This window comes from Squalius cephalus, assembly GCF_949319135.1.
Source record: "Squalius cephalus genome assembly, chromosome: 6".
NCBI lineage: Eukaryota > Metazoa > Chordata > Actinopteri > Cypriniformes > Leuciscidae > Squalius > Squalius cephalus.
The window spans coordinates 43331826-43346696 of record NC_137127.1 but is presented as its reverse complement, the minus strand read 5'-3'; the positions used below and the strand labels follow the sequence as shown (position 1 = coordinate 43346696).

Sequence of the window (14871 nt, the reverse complement as noted above, 5' to 3'; positions counted from 1 at the left end):
AGACGAACAACAACACATGACATATTACACTGTGTCATTATGTATTTAACAAAAATAAAGCTGAAATGGAAAAGTGTGACACTTTAGTACAACTATAAGTACAGCCATATATATATATATATATATATATATATATATATATATATATTAAGTTCATCCATTGTACATACCTGGCGGGTGCATAACATTTCATTTTGACGAGTTTTCGGCAACCTGCACAAGCATCCCTGGCACAGTTCAACCAGGCATCCTGCCATTTGAGTACCTGCCATTGAGAATGCCAACTTCTTTCTCCAAGTATATAGACACACTTACGTCTGTGCATCATGAATAAATGTACACGCATACGCAAAATAACGTTTTACTGTAAACAGGTGACTGCGTCTTTAAATGTCTCGCGCGCTAGCCGAACAGGAAGTGGCGTCAAAGGAAAACGCTCTGCATCTGCGGAAGTGTCAGTGTCCGTGTGTTTTCTGCGATGCGTTGTGTGTGATTGTGAATTTATTGCTTTGACTGTGATGTCGGTGCTCTACATGGATAAGTTAAGTCGTGTGTATGAGCGTTATCAGGAGTATGTGAGGACGAACCCGGCGGCCGCGTCTCATCTGGAGAGCACAGTGCGCGCGCTGAGTTACCTGATCGCAGGTGAGACTCTGAATGTCTGTCAAAGTGAAAGTAAACATACTCCCTCACGGCTTGTCAAACAGTGTCGTGCAAGACTGAAGCTAGATGTATGTTTATTCAGTTATTGTAGTTTATCGGCAGTTATCAGTAGCTGCTATTGTGTTGTTACCTTCTGTATTTGGGTCCTTGTTTTTTTTATTTCAAAAACATTCAAATTAATCAAATGTATGTGGGATGTATAATTTGCATGCCTTGTACACACTTCTAAACGCTCAAATATTTCATGTAGCCTAATTAACATGAGATTTAAAAAAAAAATGCATTTAAAGTTTGAGATTTAAAGTTTGTCATACCACAATGCGATATTGATATTGAACACCACTGTCACTGTTTCACCTGTCATGCCAACTACCCATTAACTGTCTAATGTATTTACTATTCAAACATTTTTGGACACACCTACTCATTCTTTATTATTAGCTACTATGTTCCGCATTTTAGAATAAAAAAGTAATAAAAACTATGAAATAACAGAATTTGGAGTATGGAAACTGACTAAAATGATAAGCAAATTTATGTAAATATATATATTTTTAATGCTTGAGCTTCTTCAAAGTAACCACTCTCTAGTCTAGATTATAACTCTAGACAGTTTTTGATTACATAGTATTTTTCTCATTACAGGTCGCTTCTCAGACTCTCATGAAATCTCAGAGTTGGGTAGGATTCACTACTTTATATAGTCTTTTTTGTTTTATTCTTGTATTAATGCCCTTCTATATATTCTGTTGTGTTTTATGTGTTTCTCACTTTGATTTGCAGTCTACTCAGCATCTAACCTGCTAGTGCTGCTGAATGATGGTATCTTAAGGAAGAATCTTTCTCGGACGTTGACTGTGGTAATGCATGTCCCTTAATGTCATATTATATATTAAAGTTTTTTTTTTCTTCGAGGTCTTCTTATTGTCAGTGAAGGTTTTTTTGGCTTCATTTTCCACCTCCTCTCTGACTCTTGAAAATAAATGGTCCATTTTTGTTGCCATGCCTTTAGTAAGCGCCCCTTTCACACTCACATGGTCCACTCACATTGACACATAAAATGATCCACCTTGTATGACGTTGCATAAACAATTAGTCAGGCTGAAATGATCAAAGACCTTGTTAAAATTAAACTTCAGCTGCTATTTGACATCAGAATATTTGTTTCTAGTGAAGTAGAGAGTAAGTTTTGAGTTCTGACATTAGGGGTGTGCGATACTGACAAAATTATATCTCGATATCATCATGATAATTAGACAATATTTTGCTGATTTTTTGTTTTGTTTTGGGCTGGTACCTTGACTTGTTTTGGCCTGTTGTGGACAGCTGACTCACAGCATTTAATATTTTTCATTTTCTGTGCGGTGTTTAGTTCTCTGCAGTGACTGAAATTGACTTTTTAATTAAGGGGTTACATTTGCCACCTTAAATTGATTTCCTTGGGCATTTTTACTTTTATGAGGGCTTTTTTTTTGTTCTAACCTTACTAGTTGTGTGCATCATCGTTAATGCCAAATTCTTGCATTTAATCAAAAAGTTAGAATAATGAGACGCTATAGGCTGTTACCAATCACTTATAATCAGTAACAACGAAATCCATTTTTGCACTGCAAAAGTGGCCCTGGAGCTACATCTAAAGCAGCATTTAGATGTATTTACTTTGGAATTACAATGGCATAAGAACATAATGTTATATTTTTTTATTATTTTGAATATTGAAATATAAATAATAATTAAAAAATAAACATTTAGTTGTATAGCACTTTTCATACATAGAATGCAACTCAAAGTGCTTCACATGCATAAAATCAAATAATACAATCACACGATGCAAATATAAAAATATTCGAAAACAACTATAAAGGTTCAGCGTGTAAAATAAAGTAAATTGCCAATATAGTTTGACCTCAATATCGATATAAAATAAATAAGAAGGTAAAATAGAACATAAAACTGACTTATACACAGCTTTGTTATATTACAACACCATATTATATTGATAAGCAACTTTAAAAAGATATGTCTTAACCCCCTTTTTAAAAATATGAATGCTTGTAGCCTCTTTTACTTCATCTGGTAGACAATTCCAAATTTGTGGAGCATAGTGGCTTAAAGAAGTACCGCCATATCGTTTATGCTTTACTGTATAATGTGCCAGAAGGCTAGCACTAGAGGATCTTAAACTACGATTCGGGACATATCTCAACAGACAGTCTGAAATGTATAGAGGAGCCAGATTGTGCAGTGTTTTATAAACTAATAAAAGAACCTTAAAATCAATTCTTTGATGAACTGGTAACCAATGCAATTCCATTAAAACCGGTGTAATATGCTCTCTCTTTTTAAATTTCATTAGTACTCTGGCTGCTGCATTTTGTGTCAATTGCAACTTTGTTATAGATCCAACTGCTATTGTTATAGATCCAACTGCTACATACCCAGATGACCTAACTCTTTGCTATCCCATGAGGCATCCCAAGGCGTCATATACTGACGCTTTTGACATTTCGTCTACATCCAACGCACATGGCACCCTTTAGCATCAATATGAGACGCAGATAGATATGGGCCAGAAGGCGCCTCCTAGCGGTCTAACCCTAACCCTACCCCAGACCTAAACCTACCCATAACCGAACAAAGCTCTGTGCGTCTCATATTGATGCTAAAGGGTGCCATGTGCGTTGGATGTAGACGAAATGTCAAAAGCGTCAGTATATGACGCCCTAGGATGAGAATGCGTTGGAATGTCAGTGAAGTGACATAACTGACACTGGTAGGTCAAGTGATAATGACAACATGGCGAATGTAGTATGTCCAAATTACATTCATACATCTCACATTTATACTATATAGAACATACTCAAAAACATACTATAGACGTTATTCAAAATAACTACCTACTTGAGAGTATGCGATTTCGGACACAGCCTCTGCTGAAAAAACAGCATGCTTGTGTGGTATTGCTTAATTATGTCATATACAAATATAAGACAAAAACATTTTTGCCCTCATATATTGAATTTTGAGGTCATTATACATGTTATTGTTGAGTGACATACTCAATAATGTCAGCTTCAACATTTAAGTTAAAACCATGTCACTCACTCCTATCTGACAGTTACATTATGTTTTCATGGTACATAAAGTTATTTTATCTATTTAAAGTATTTTTCTCATAAAATGACTCTTCTAAGCCAGTCTCTTTCTCTTCTTAATCATCACACTTGCATAAGGGACTGGTATGTGCAGTTGGCATGGCAACCACCATAAAGTTATCTGCGAATGAGAGTTTTCTATTGTGAAACTTGTGAAACAGCACAGTCTGTGTCTGCTTCAAGAGAGAAGATTCAAAGTTGTGGCAAGCTTCATGTGTTCAAAGTCGCTGCCAGCTGCTTCCTTTGACCAAAAATTGAAATTGTCAAATAATTTATTTCCCAGGTCTTTTGCCCCAACTCTGCCACTGTGCTGCTATAGACTTGTTGTTATCCACATTTTCGCCCCCATGATGACAGCCTCGAATCGCTCGAGATGGCTTTGAAATGGGCGGCTTGTGAAATACGCCTGACCCCTTCAAAAGCACAGTCTACAAAGCGCCATTGTTTTTTTTCTTTTCTATTATGTTTGTACTTGAGAGACATATTTGTCTTTGTGGGCTCCATTGGCAGTGCACAGGAATAAACACATTTAAAGACAGGTACTTTCAGAGCAGCTCAGCCACGGGGACAAGAAGAACGAGTTTGCGTTTACAGCCATGGGCTTTTGAGCCGTGACCTTAATGGACCTCCTCAGAGGCTGTTTGACTTTATATTGAGTTTGTGATAGTCCAACTAGTCTAGTAAACGACATAAAGTCTAGTCCTCTTTCTCATTCTTCTCAAGAGACCGTCTGACCCATCCACAGTTCATTTTGTTCCATTTAGGGGAGTTAAAAGGATAGTTCTCCCAAATAGAAAATTGTGTCATCAACTGCTTACTCTCATGTTGTTCCAAACCCTCAAGACTTTCATTCGTCTTCGAAACACAAATGAAGATATTTTTAAATGAAATCTGAGAGCTTTCGGTCCCTCCATTGAAAGTCAATCACCCAAAACTGACACTTCAAAACTTTCTTAAAGAGATTGTAAAATAAATCCATACGAATCGAGTGGTTTAATCCTTAAGTCTCCTGAGGAGATACGATAACTTTATATAATGAACACATTTAATTGAGGCTTTTATTCACACATAAACATTGATAAGCAGCAAACACACATAGAGGACTCCAATATGGTATCGAAAGCTCAGTTGTACCTGTGACAAACGGGAACAAATCTCATTAGTTCTCACGCATCAACAAGCATGTTTGAATGACATGTTACTGAGAAACAAACTTGCTAAATGAAATGTGTTCATTATATAAAGTGTTCGTGTGATTCGTGTCGCTTCAGAGGACATGGATTAAACCGCTCCGTTCATATGGATTTCTTTTACGATCTCTTTATGAATGTTTTGAGGCATCAGAGTTTTGGGTGAACAGACTTTCAGTGGAGGAACAGAAATCTCTCAAGATTTAGTTAAAAATATCTTCATTTGTGTTTCGATGATGAATGAAAGTCTTATGGGTTTGGAAAGACATGAGGGTAAGTAACTAATTTTCACTTTTGGTTGATCTATTACTTTAATCTAAAATGGATTAAACCACAGTAATAAAGAAATTATGAATTTTAATAAGGACACACTAAGGCTGAGAGTACAGTACGGCTAACCTCTTTTCTTTTGGACCAAACGGAACAGAAAAATATTAAACATTTCTCTGCGTTTTATCCTGATCTTATGTGTGTGTGTGTGTGTGTGTGTAGTCTCTTTCTCAACAGAAGCTGTTAACCTGGCTGTCAGTATTGGAGTATGTGGAGGTTTTCACTGAGATGGGGGCCGCCAAGCTGTGGGGGGACGCTGGACGTTGGCTTGTTATTGTTCTTATTCAAATTGCCAAGTAAGGACCCTCTTTCACAGGTAGCTTAAAGGAGTAGTTCACCAAGAGTACATATCATCATTATTTATGCACCATCATGTCATTTCATGTACAACTTTCTCTTTTCTGTGGGATGTAAAATGTTTAGCCGAATGTTCTGAGTGCTCTTTTCCAGACAATGAAAGTGAATGGGGACATGCACTCAGGACACAAAGAGCACCATTAAAGTATCATAAAAATAGTCCGTATGACTCCAACACCATTTTCTAAGTTTTCTAAAGCCATGCAATAGCTTTTACAAAACACAAATATTTAAGTTGATGTTTTATGAATATTCATCTGCTGTAGCTCTCATTGATGACAGAATTGTCATGTTCAGTTGTACTAACAGTTAATCTAATTATTGCTGTGTCCTCATTTCTGTCGTCCCAATTCGTCATTCTCTCCTGTGTTTTCAGAGCGATTCTGCGCTGTCTCCTGCTTTTCTGGTACAAATCAGGCATCCAGACATCACCACCTATAATTCCCCTGGACAGGGACTCTCAGCTCTGTAGTCAAGGTGAGATAGACAAGAACCAAAAGCAGATTCATATTTCCAAAATAACTAGAAAAGTTCAAGACAAACTATTGACTCAACAAAGCCTTGTATGAAACTTTTTATTGAGCTGAATATGAAAGAATCAAGTGTGGTCTATGTGAAAATAGCCATTTTATCCTACAATTATTTCTGATGATCATTCCGGAGCTCTTTAGCACTCGCGCCACCGGCCTCGCTCCGTTCCCACGGCTCTCGGCTTCGCCCTGCTTGCCACACTCATTTATAATGAACTGAAGACTCTTTGTTCTACCATCATATGAGAAAGCTTGTGATGAACTGAGATCTCTTGTTGTACTTAATATAGTTTTAAATATACAATAGTGGTATATATGAAATACATTGACTCCACCTTGATTGGAGTGAATGGAAATTTGTATTTAAGGCTGTCTGCAGACCAACTCAGCTTTGATAATAAAGTCTGTCCTCTGGCATTAAAACCCCAAGACTTTGAGAGTGACAGAAGCCCCAACAAACCCTCTGGTGGTCTTTAGTCATTTTCACACAAAAAAAAAAAAAAATTTTTTTTTACTTTTGTTTTTTTCTTTTTTGAAGTATATAAATAGAGAGGATCGATCGATCGATCTAAATTGGTCCTCTGGTTGGTCCAGTTATCAAATCACATCTTCTGTTGAGGCAATATCACATGAGTTTTTTGTTGTGCATCAAGGGATTTATTCTGTAACTGTGTTTCCATTGTAGTTTATGCGCATGTCTTCTGATCTGATAAAAATGTATCCACCTCAATCGATTGCATACATTTTTATGCGCAATTTTAGAATTTATGGCGTTTCCATCCAGCTTATTTTCAATGCAATATCCCAAATTTCACATAAAAATAGGTGGATGGAAACATAGATGATCTTAGTTACTAAGTGTTCCTGAAGCTCAAATATTAGAGCACGGTGCTAACAATGCAAAGGTTAGGTTTAATTCCCAAAGAATGCAAGAACTGAGTAAGAAAATACAGTATATAAAAGTATGCCGAATGCAAAAAATCTAAATAATAACACAAAGATTTCAAATTCAAAAGTCAGAGTTAATTTATTGTTATTTCTCCACTGGATGACAGGATGTTTAACCAACTGAAGTGTCTCTGGAAACCGCCGTGCAGGGCTTTTAGCACAGTCACAACAAACAATGAGCCCACAACAATAAGCACCAGAACACTCCCACTGATGGCAATAAATAAACCGTGTGTGAGACAATAAGAGCAGTGTATGGCCTGTGCAGATAAACTGTCATTGTGTTGTTGAGTGTAATGTAAGGCTGAATAAGAGCCCATGGAGGTACTGTGGTTTGCCCTTGAGCGTAACACCGGGAGACTCTAAGGAAACTGCTCCTGCAATCAGTGTACTGTGGGTTCTTTATGGCGAAAAGTGATTTCCTGCACACTGCTCATATATTGATCTCCCTACACAGAGAACAATACAGAAGAAGATGATGAGGACACGTCTTTCGTGGGCCAGCGTTCAGGAAGAGTGGTCCGACCACTGGGAAACGGTAAGACTTGGCAAAAACAGGACGTTTGGGAGTTTGATAAAGGAAATAATGTGATATGTTTGAACAACGATTTGTGTACAATCCAGATTGTAACTCTTTCTAAAAACATATTGTGCGATGGAAGCGATTGATGATGTTTTCTGGCTATGGAATTGGAATACGGAGTCTCGGTAGTTTGATTTTCATAAACTGTTCAGTGATAACTGCAGTGCACTGAAATTACCATCAGGAGCATATCAAATTCGTTATCAAATCTGTATAAGGTCTGAATTGATCAGTTTCGAAAACCTACTGATCGTAATACACTGTTACATGGTACGTCTTATCATCCTGAGTCATTAAAACATTAATTACATATCTCAGTTCAGTCGTATGTGCAGTGTAGGTGATGATGACTTCCAACATCAAGCAGCAACTTTATCAGATAGGTTTAGAGCAAGAGCATATTAGGAAGAATGGATTCAGTCTGCTGCGAGTCGTTTTATGAATATGTCACAACGTGTGTGTCTTGTTAAAAGACCAAAGACTTTTGAACATCGAGTGAACTTCTATATTCAATACTCACCGTTGGCAAAAGACAGGGACCCTAATTTCAAGAAATGCTTTGAAAAACCACCATGTGTGTAGTATCTAAGAGACCACCTAATCTTCACAATAGTTTGGTTTGAGCGGATTTAACCCCTCCCTCATTTTTTTAAAAAAAATAAAGTGCCTTTTGACAATTCTATATGTAATTTTGTAATATAGATGTCAACAATGTAATTTTACTTATAAAACTCAAACTTTCAAACATACTGCAAAAAACTGTAAAATAAGAAATCGACAAGTCCGGTAACTCAGCACTTTGCTACTTTTAGACATTTGGTCTCTACCTTACAATACATAGGAATATAATTAGTCAGCTGTCCACGGCATGGAGGTGACATTAATCATGTACTTTTGAAACGTGAAACCTCCTGGATTTACACATTAGAAACTGTAGCGATTAAATTAAGATTTTGATATCCGTCCGTTTCTTTAACAGTCTTTCTTGGTTTTCTCTTTGTTTATGCTGGTATTATTATTTTCTTAATATTATTAATTTTGCATGTTTAATATTTGACTTTCACATTTAGTATCTTGTATTTTTCTTTTGCCTTTTTGTTCCATGACTTTATCTTTTTTTCTTGGCATGTGATCCTTGATTAATCACCTGTGGGTATAAAGGCTTGTTGGGTAAAAACCTTTACTTTTTACAGCATGCTTGAAACATTACCTGTGTGTGAGCCCAACATCATCTTTTTTTTAATCTTTTGCTTTTTTTGGAGCCTTCTGTTCAATTTCTGTCAAATTGATTAATCGCATCTAACATAAAACAACATATTATATAAACAACAACTTTTATGTTAGATGCAATTAATCGATTTGACAGCGCTAGTTTTTTATTTTTTCTGGGGGTTTTTAAATGGTAAGAAATAAATATTTTTAAGCGCTAAGTTCTGTGCCCTTATAAAAATGTATTGTTTCCTTTTTTTCCCAGCACCATCATTACAGTCTCGTCTTTGGGGTCTCCCTCAGAAAAGGAAAACAAGTAGGAATCAGGAAGAGGATCTCCACTCTAGCCCGACCGCTCTGGGTCTGCAGGAAACCATTGCAGAGTCCCTGTACATCGCACGACCGCTTGTTCATTGTATCTTTTCTGCTAATTCTCTTTTATGACAATTTTCACAACAATATCCCAGTGTAATATTATCCCAGGATAGCTGAATAGTTAATTTACTCCCAGGGGTGTGGGAACAATTGGAAAACTCAAGTGGGAATTAGCTATTGTAAGATTACTGCTTACCGCTTGGTTTTTAAGTGTCATTTTATGTGACCATCTACATTTTCTTTACAGCATGGTCAAACAAAATAAACACTTAAAATATAATGAAATACAATTACTCCTGTTTTTTACTCCAATGCCTCCTATTTTCCAATACAAAATTCGAAGGCCGGCACTGGATTCTGTAAATTACATTTCAGGATTCCAGAAGTTTTAAGAGCTTAATGTTTTCAATGTTACCACTTTTTAATCAATGAATTTACATGGCTTTTTCCAGTTCGTTGTTTACTGGATTAGGATTAAAGATAAGGATAGTTAAAGTGAAACGAAAGTTGCGATAGTCTTTCCCTATTGTGACGAATATCCAAGTGAAACGGCTTCTCGGAGAAGAAATAAATGTAGTCAGAGTTGAGTGAACTCGAGGGACTTGAATTTGTCCATATGGAATTGGATGGTTGTGGTTTGCTATTGGTCGATCTCATGTGATTGACAGGTTGTCCCGCCCTCGCGCCAGTAAACATCAAAGAGATGTCGCAGCATAAGGGAGGGAGAGATATTTTGATTTGGTGAGCACGCGTCTTTCTGTGCGTCATGTGTTTGTCACATAGCCAGGACATTCACAGACTGCACGTTTCTCTTTTGTCTTGTAACTTGAATTGTTTAAAAGCATTTGCATGAATGAGAGCATGGTCATAAAAATATTCAAACAATTGCATCACCACTGATCTTATTAAAGCTTTATGAGGATTTATCTAGTTATAACAAACTCTAAAACATATGCTCATTATAAAATCCTCATGAAGTTTTAAGATGATCAATGATGATGAAATTGTTAGAATATTTTTTCAGTTTGTCATCCATCATCCTTAACATTTGCAAGTGGCCAGTCTTGGGATTTGCGGAAAACGTTCCTGGAAGCCTTGGATCATCTCTGGTCTCTTAGAGATAACCAGGTACAGAGTGCTTAAGTTTGCTCCTCTCTCTCTTTGCTGTCTTTTTCAGTCTGTCTGTAAAGATTTAAAGAAGTTCAATCTGATGCTGTTTTCTGTCCAGTTTCAGTTTGTTGAGTGACATGAAGGCACTGAACCGCAGAGAGCGCGCTGAGATGAGGAGACGGGCCTTCCTTCTCCTCTACTACCTGCTCCGCTCACCCTTCTATGACCGATACTCTGAGTCAGTGTTTCCTTTATTGCATCCTCTGCATTAGTGCAGTCATCTCATATGATGTGCTTATGGTAGTGTTTTGTTCAAATCCATTAAGCTTAAATATTTAATCTTTGGTGAGCAACTCAGCATGCACAATTTGTGCTACAAACATGAATCATTCCTCAAATTGTGCAGTTTTTCGAGAGGAGGTTCTGTTTTCTAAGCAATCAGAGTTCAAATTTTCACTTGACGGACAATGAAATTGGTCAAATAAAATCTGATATAGGCTTAGCAACCACTCAGAAAACCCTAGCAACCGATTAAGGCCGGATATACTAACTGCAAAGTTTTCGTTCTTCGCTTTTAGGGGTAAAAATATGTTTGCATATGATACCTTTGCAGTGATATACTGTTAGTGAACGTCCCAATGCCGATCATTTAGATAAAAATAGCCAAGTTTCCTTTTTTTTTTCAAAAAAAAAAGTGAATATACGTTAAAAAAGATTGCGAAATTTGCTGTCTCCAGACTGTTTCCATCCAATTGGCCTATTACCGATAAAATGGTGTGCGTATTGACGTCATCTCTATAAAAACACGCATTGTCGCATAAGTTTTATTGTATCGCTAAAAAAATCGTTTCCAAACATAATTTCATGTATATTGCAAATTATATCAAATCTGTCGCATCCCAAATATTTGTAAAATGCAGAGAGTAACGAGACACTTGGAATTCGCCAGTTCACTGCTTACTATTTTCACTTATAATAAGCCTATTTCTAAATTAGGAAATATTTGTTAATCAAAAATCACTGTGTAGTGGGACAGCTTGTCTGACAGGACTGCATGTAACAGCCTTTATTTGACACAGGATCCATAAAAAAGATAGGTACAGTAAAATGTTTGGTCATATAGAAACAGTCTTTAACATAAGGATGCTGAATAGGCTAATTCTGTCATGTGACACCACATTAATTTGTGTTAAAGCCCTTTTTCTCTACAAAAAGTGTCTCCAAATCTGTGTTGTTTCGCGACATTTGAAGTATAGACCTACAATTTATGCGCTAAAGTTAAACGGAAAACAAAAAATGATAGAAAATTGATACGCATTTTGATACGCTAAACCTTTTTCCGCAAAAAAAATCCTTGGATGGAAACCTGGCTTATGTAAATATTTTCTGCACACTTTCCTCTCAATAACAAAATGAACAAAAATGACAGTGGTGAGAAAACATCAGTAAAGAAAGCATCGGCATGAATTGGCCAAATCCATTTCATTTAAAAAATGTAATTTGGATTGTAAGGGGTGGTAATCCGATCGAGAGGACATGCAAACACTTGATCGGATTGAAAGTACTGCGCATGTTCAGTGACGTAGAAATGGCGTAATGACGTATGACGCAATGAACGAGCTGTTGTATTTGTTGAATGAAGTGTCATAAATGACTGTCGTCATATTCTAAAATTCTCCTTCCTCTCGTCGTCTGTGAAGTGGAGCAAAACTACATCCCACGAGTCCTTGTTTTCAGACTCTCATTCACAGACGCTTTGTTTTGGGCGTGGAAAGAGGCGTTTTTACTGCTTGATAAATATAAGCATAACGGCACAACAATTCATGTGCTCGTCATGTCCTAATTACGACCTGAAATCAAATCAAATAAGTAATTTAGTAAGTGCAAACAGCGGGAAACTCTGTATATTCGTGCAGTGCACGTCATAAAAATCAATTCCGATTTGAAGCTTGTGACATAAACACACACATCAGCCCGAACACTTTATTTAGCGTTCATGTAAACACTACGTTTGTCTCCCCAGTGTGTTCGTGATACTTGCGTCTGACATAAACATGTCTCAGAGCCACACCTACCTATTACATCATCGGCATGGACCAATGATAGTTCGAAGGTGTTTACCAGCCAGAGGGAATTTTCCCGGAAGGTTTACATTGACATGCTTTTTCGAACTTCACACAAACTTTGTTTTGGCCCGATTTTGCTCAAAACGACGTCATGCCAGTTCGTCTTTGATTTCGCTTGAAATATATCGGGGCATCATGACAGCCGGCTTCGCACGGCTATATTTGTTTCCAGAAAATATATAAAAAATGTATTTTTACACGTCATCTATCTAGATTTCACCATGCACACCTTCACTGCATAATGGGGCTTTTTGTTCCCAGATCTAATGTCTCTTTTACACTCACAGGACAAAGATTCTCTTCCTCCTTCGCTTCTTGGCAGATTATGTTCCCGGAGTTGGTTTTGTTGCACGTAAGTGGCGTATCCATCTCACCCAATGGATGTTCAATGCTGTCACACTAAAAGCTTTAAAAAAGCTCAGAGATATGTGCTGACTGGATTTCTTTTCCTGTCCTCTCAGGTCCGCTGATGGAGTACTTGCCCATTTGGCAGAAGATCTACTTTTATAACTGGGGCTGACGTCAAAGTGAATCTTTCACAGGTCTGCGCCGCCAAAATGTTAGTAGAGAATGAGAGGAAGCCATTTAGAGGATGCTACAGCGACACAAGGACTCAATCACACCTGTGCCAGAACATTACCACATTTATTGAGGAGTTTTGTAGTCAGTGAGTAACAGATGCACTGCTGGTCTCTGAGATACATATATCTGGATAGTGATTTTCCGATTGCTGTTTTTCTTATCTCTTTTAGCTTTCACATAATTGTATGCATCTGAGCCTTTTTCCACATTTTTTGCACTTATAAACATGTGTCGTCAAATGAATTTTGGCCAAACGTCAAGCTCTCTCATCCCGTTATCTATCCCTAAACATGAATGCCTTCTTTCTGATTTAGATGGTTAATTCCAGGGAACACAATAATTGACTGGCTGAAATGAATTAGACAGTCTTTCTGTTTGTTCTGTTTCTGTCTGATTCATCCTCAAGAGTTTTGTGGCATGGATGGGATGAAGCTGAATCTGATACTTTTAATTGTTGCTGCATTTGCTCATTAAATGGAATAATCCATCAATGTTGAAGGTCCACCGTTGTTTCACAGGACTCCAATGAGACTTTGGTATCTAAACCAGCACTATGAGCGTGTTTTTACACTGTGTGAAATAAACTCATTTGCTTCTCTGTTTGAAAGCCCATCATTATTTTGATTGAAAGACCTGAAGCAAAAATGAAAAGCATGACTTTTTTGAAATGCTGAAAGTGTGAAATTGCATAATTGGTTTTGTAAATACCTCCGTGCATTTAATAAATCTTTAAATAATACGAGTCCTCATGCCTCAAGTGTTTTCCATCAGAGAGCAGAATTTATAATGCCTCTAAAAGAGCTACTTGTACACATATGGGCCATAACTCAAAGTCTGGTCTCACAGTGTTTTCATTCAGCTTTTCAAATCAATGTTTGAATTAAACATAAATGTGATGTATGTCCTCCAGATTCATGGAGTCGCGGCTGTAGTGTATATGCTCGTGAAAAAATCCCTGAACTACAGTATCAGCAATGCTGAAGATGATAAACTGCTTCCGGAAGAAAGGCAAAAAATGTCCTCATGGACCTCAGAGCTGGGAACAGCCAAGCTATCCATTATACGTCCCTGTGGGGTTAAAAAAGACATCTCTCTTGAATTGTGCCCCTAGGTACTCACTAGCTCCCAGTGCAATTTATCTATCTCTTTCGCTCTTTTATCTTTATGCTGTGTGCGTATATTCTGGGGTTTATCTGATCCACCAGAGGTTTTGTAAGTTTGCACATAACATAGTCATGTATCCTGTCTAACCACTGTATACTGTTATTAGTATATTAAATTCTAAAGCCTTTTCACCACTAGCAAATTACCTTCCATGTTGGGATGGGATCAATATCTAAATCAATTTAAAAACAATTAAACCTTTATAGAGTTCATTAATCACGCCTAGAATTGATTTTCTGATAAAATGCATTTGCTTTTGTTGTGTTTCCTATAAATTATTTTATCGACACAAATGAATACATGTAAAGTAACACACAGGTGTGTCAAGTATATACAGTGCCTTGTGAAAGTATTTGTAACCCTTCATTTTTTTCACATTTTGTTATGATGCAGACTTATGCTAAACTGTTTTAAAAGATTTGTGTATATCTTTATAAATTTGTTACAAATAAAAAACTGAAATAATTACACTGCATAAGTATCCGTACCCTTTTCTGGGACACTTAAAATTTAGCTCAGGAGAATTCCAATTTCACTTGTAGATGTCAC

General features: G+C 37.0%; 1 protein-coding gene across 1 annotated transcript; it reads left to right on the top strand.

Annotated features, from left to right (window-relative positions):
- Positions 1-404: 404 nt before the first annotated feature.
- Positions 405-13657, top strand: pex16 (peroxisomal biogenesis factor 16). The gene is made up of 11 exons (XM_079874888.1): positions 405-645; positions 1309-1344; positions 1447-1523; positions 5501-5634; positions 6072-6172; positions 7631-7711; positions 9231-9380; positions 10396-10468; positions 10569-10688; positions 12864-12928; positions 13038-13657. Exons 1-11 carry the CDS (start codon positions 519-521, stop codon positions 13094-13096), a joined length of 1023 nt encoding a protein of 340 aa, XP_079731014.1. The 5' UTR covers positions 405-518; the 3' UTR covers positions 13097-13657.
- The last annotated feature ends 1214 nt before the right edge of the window (positions 13658-14871 follow it).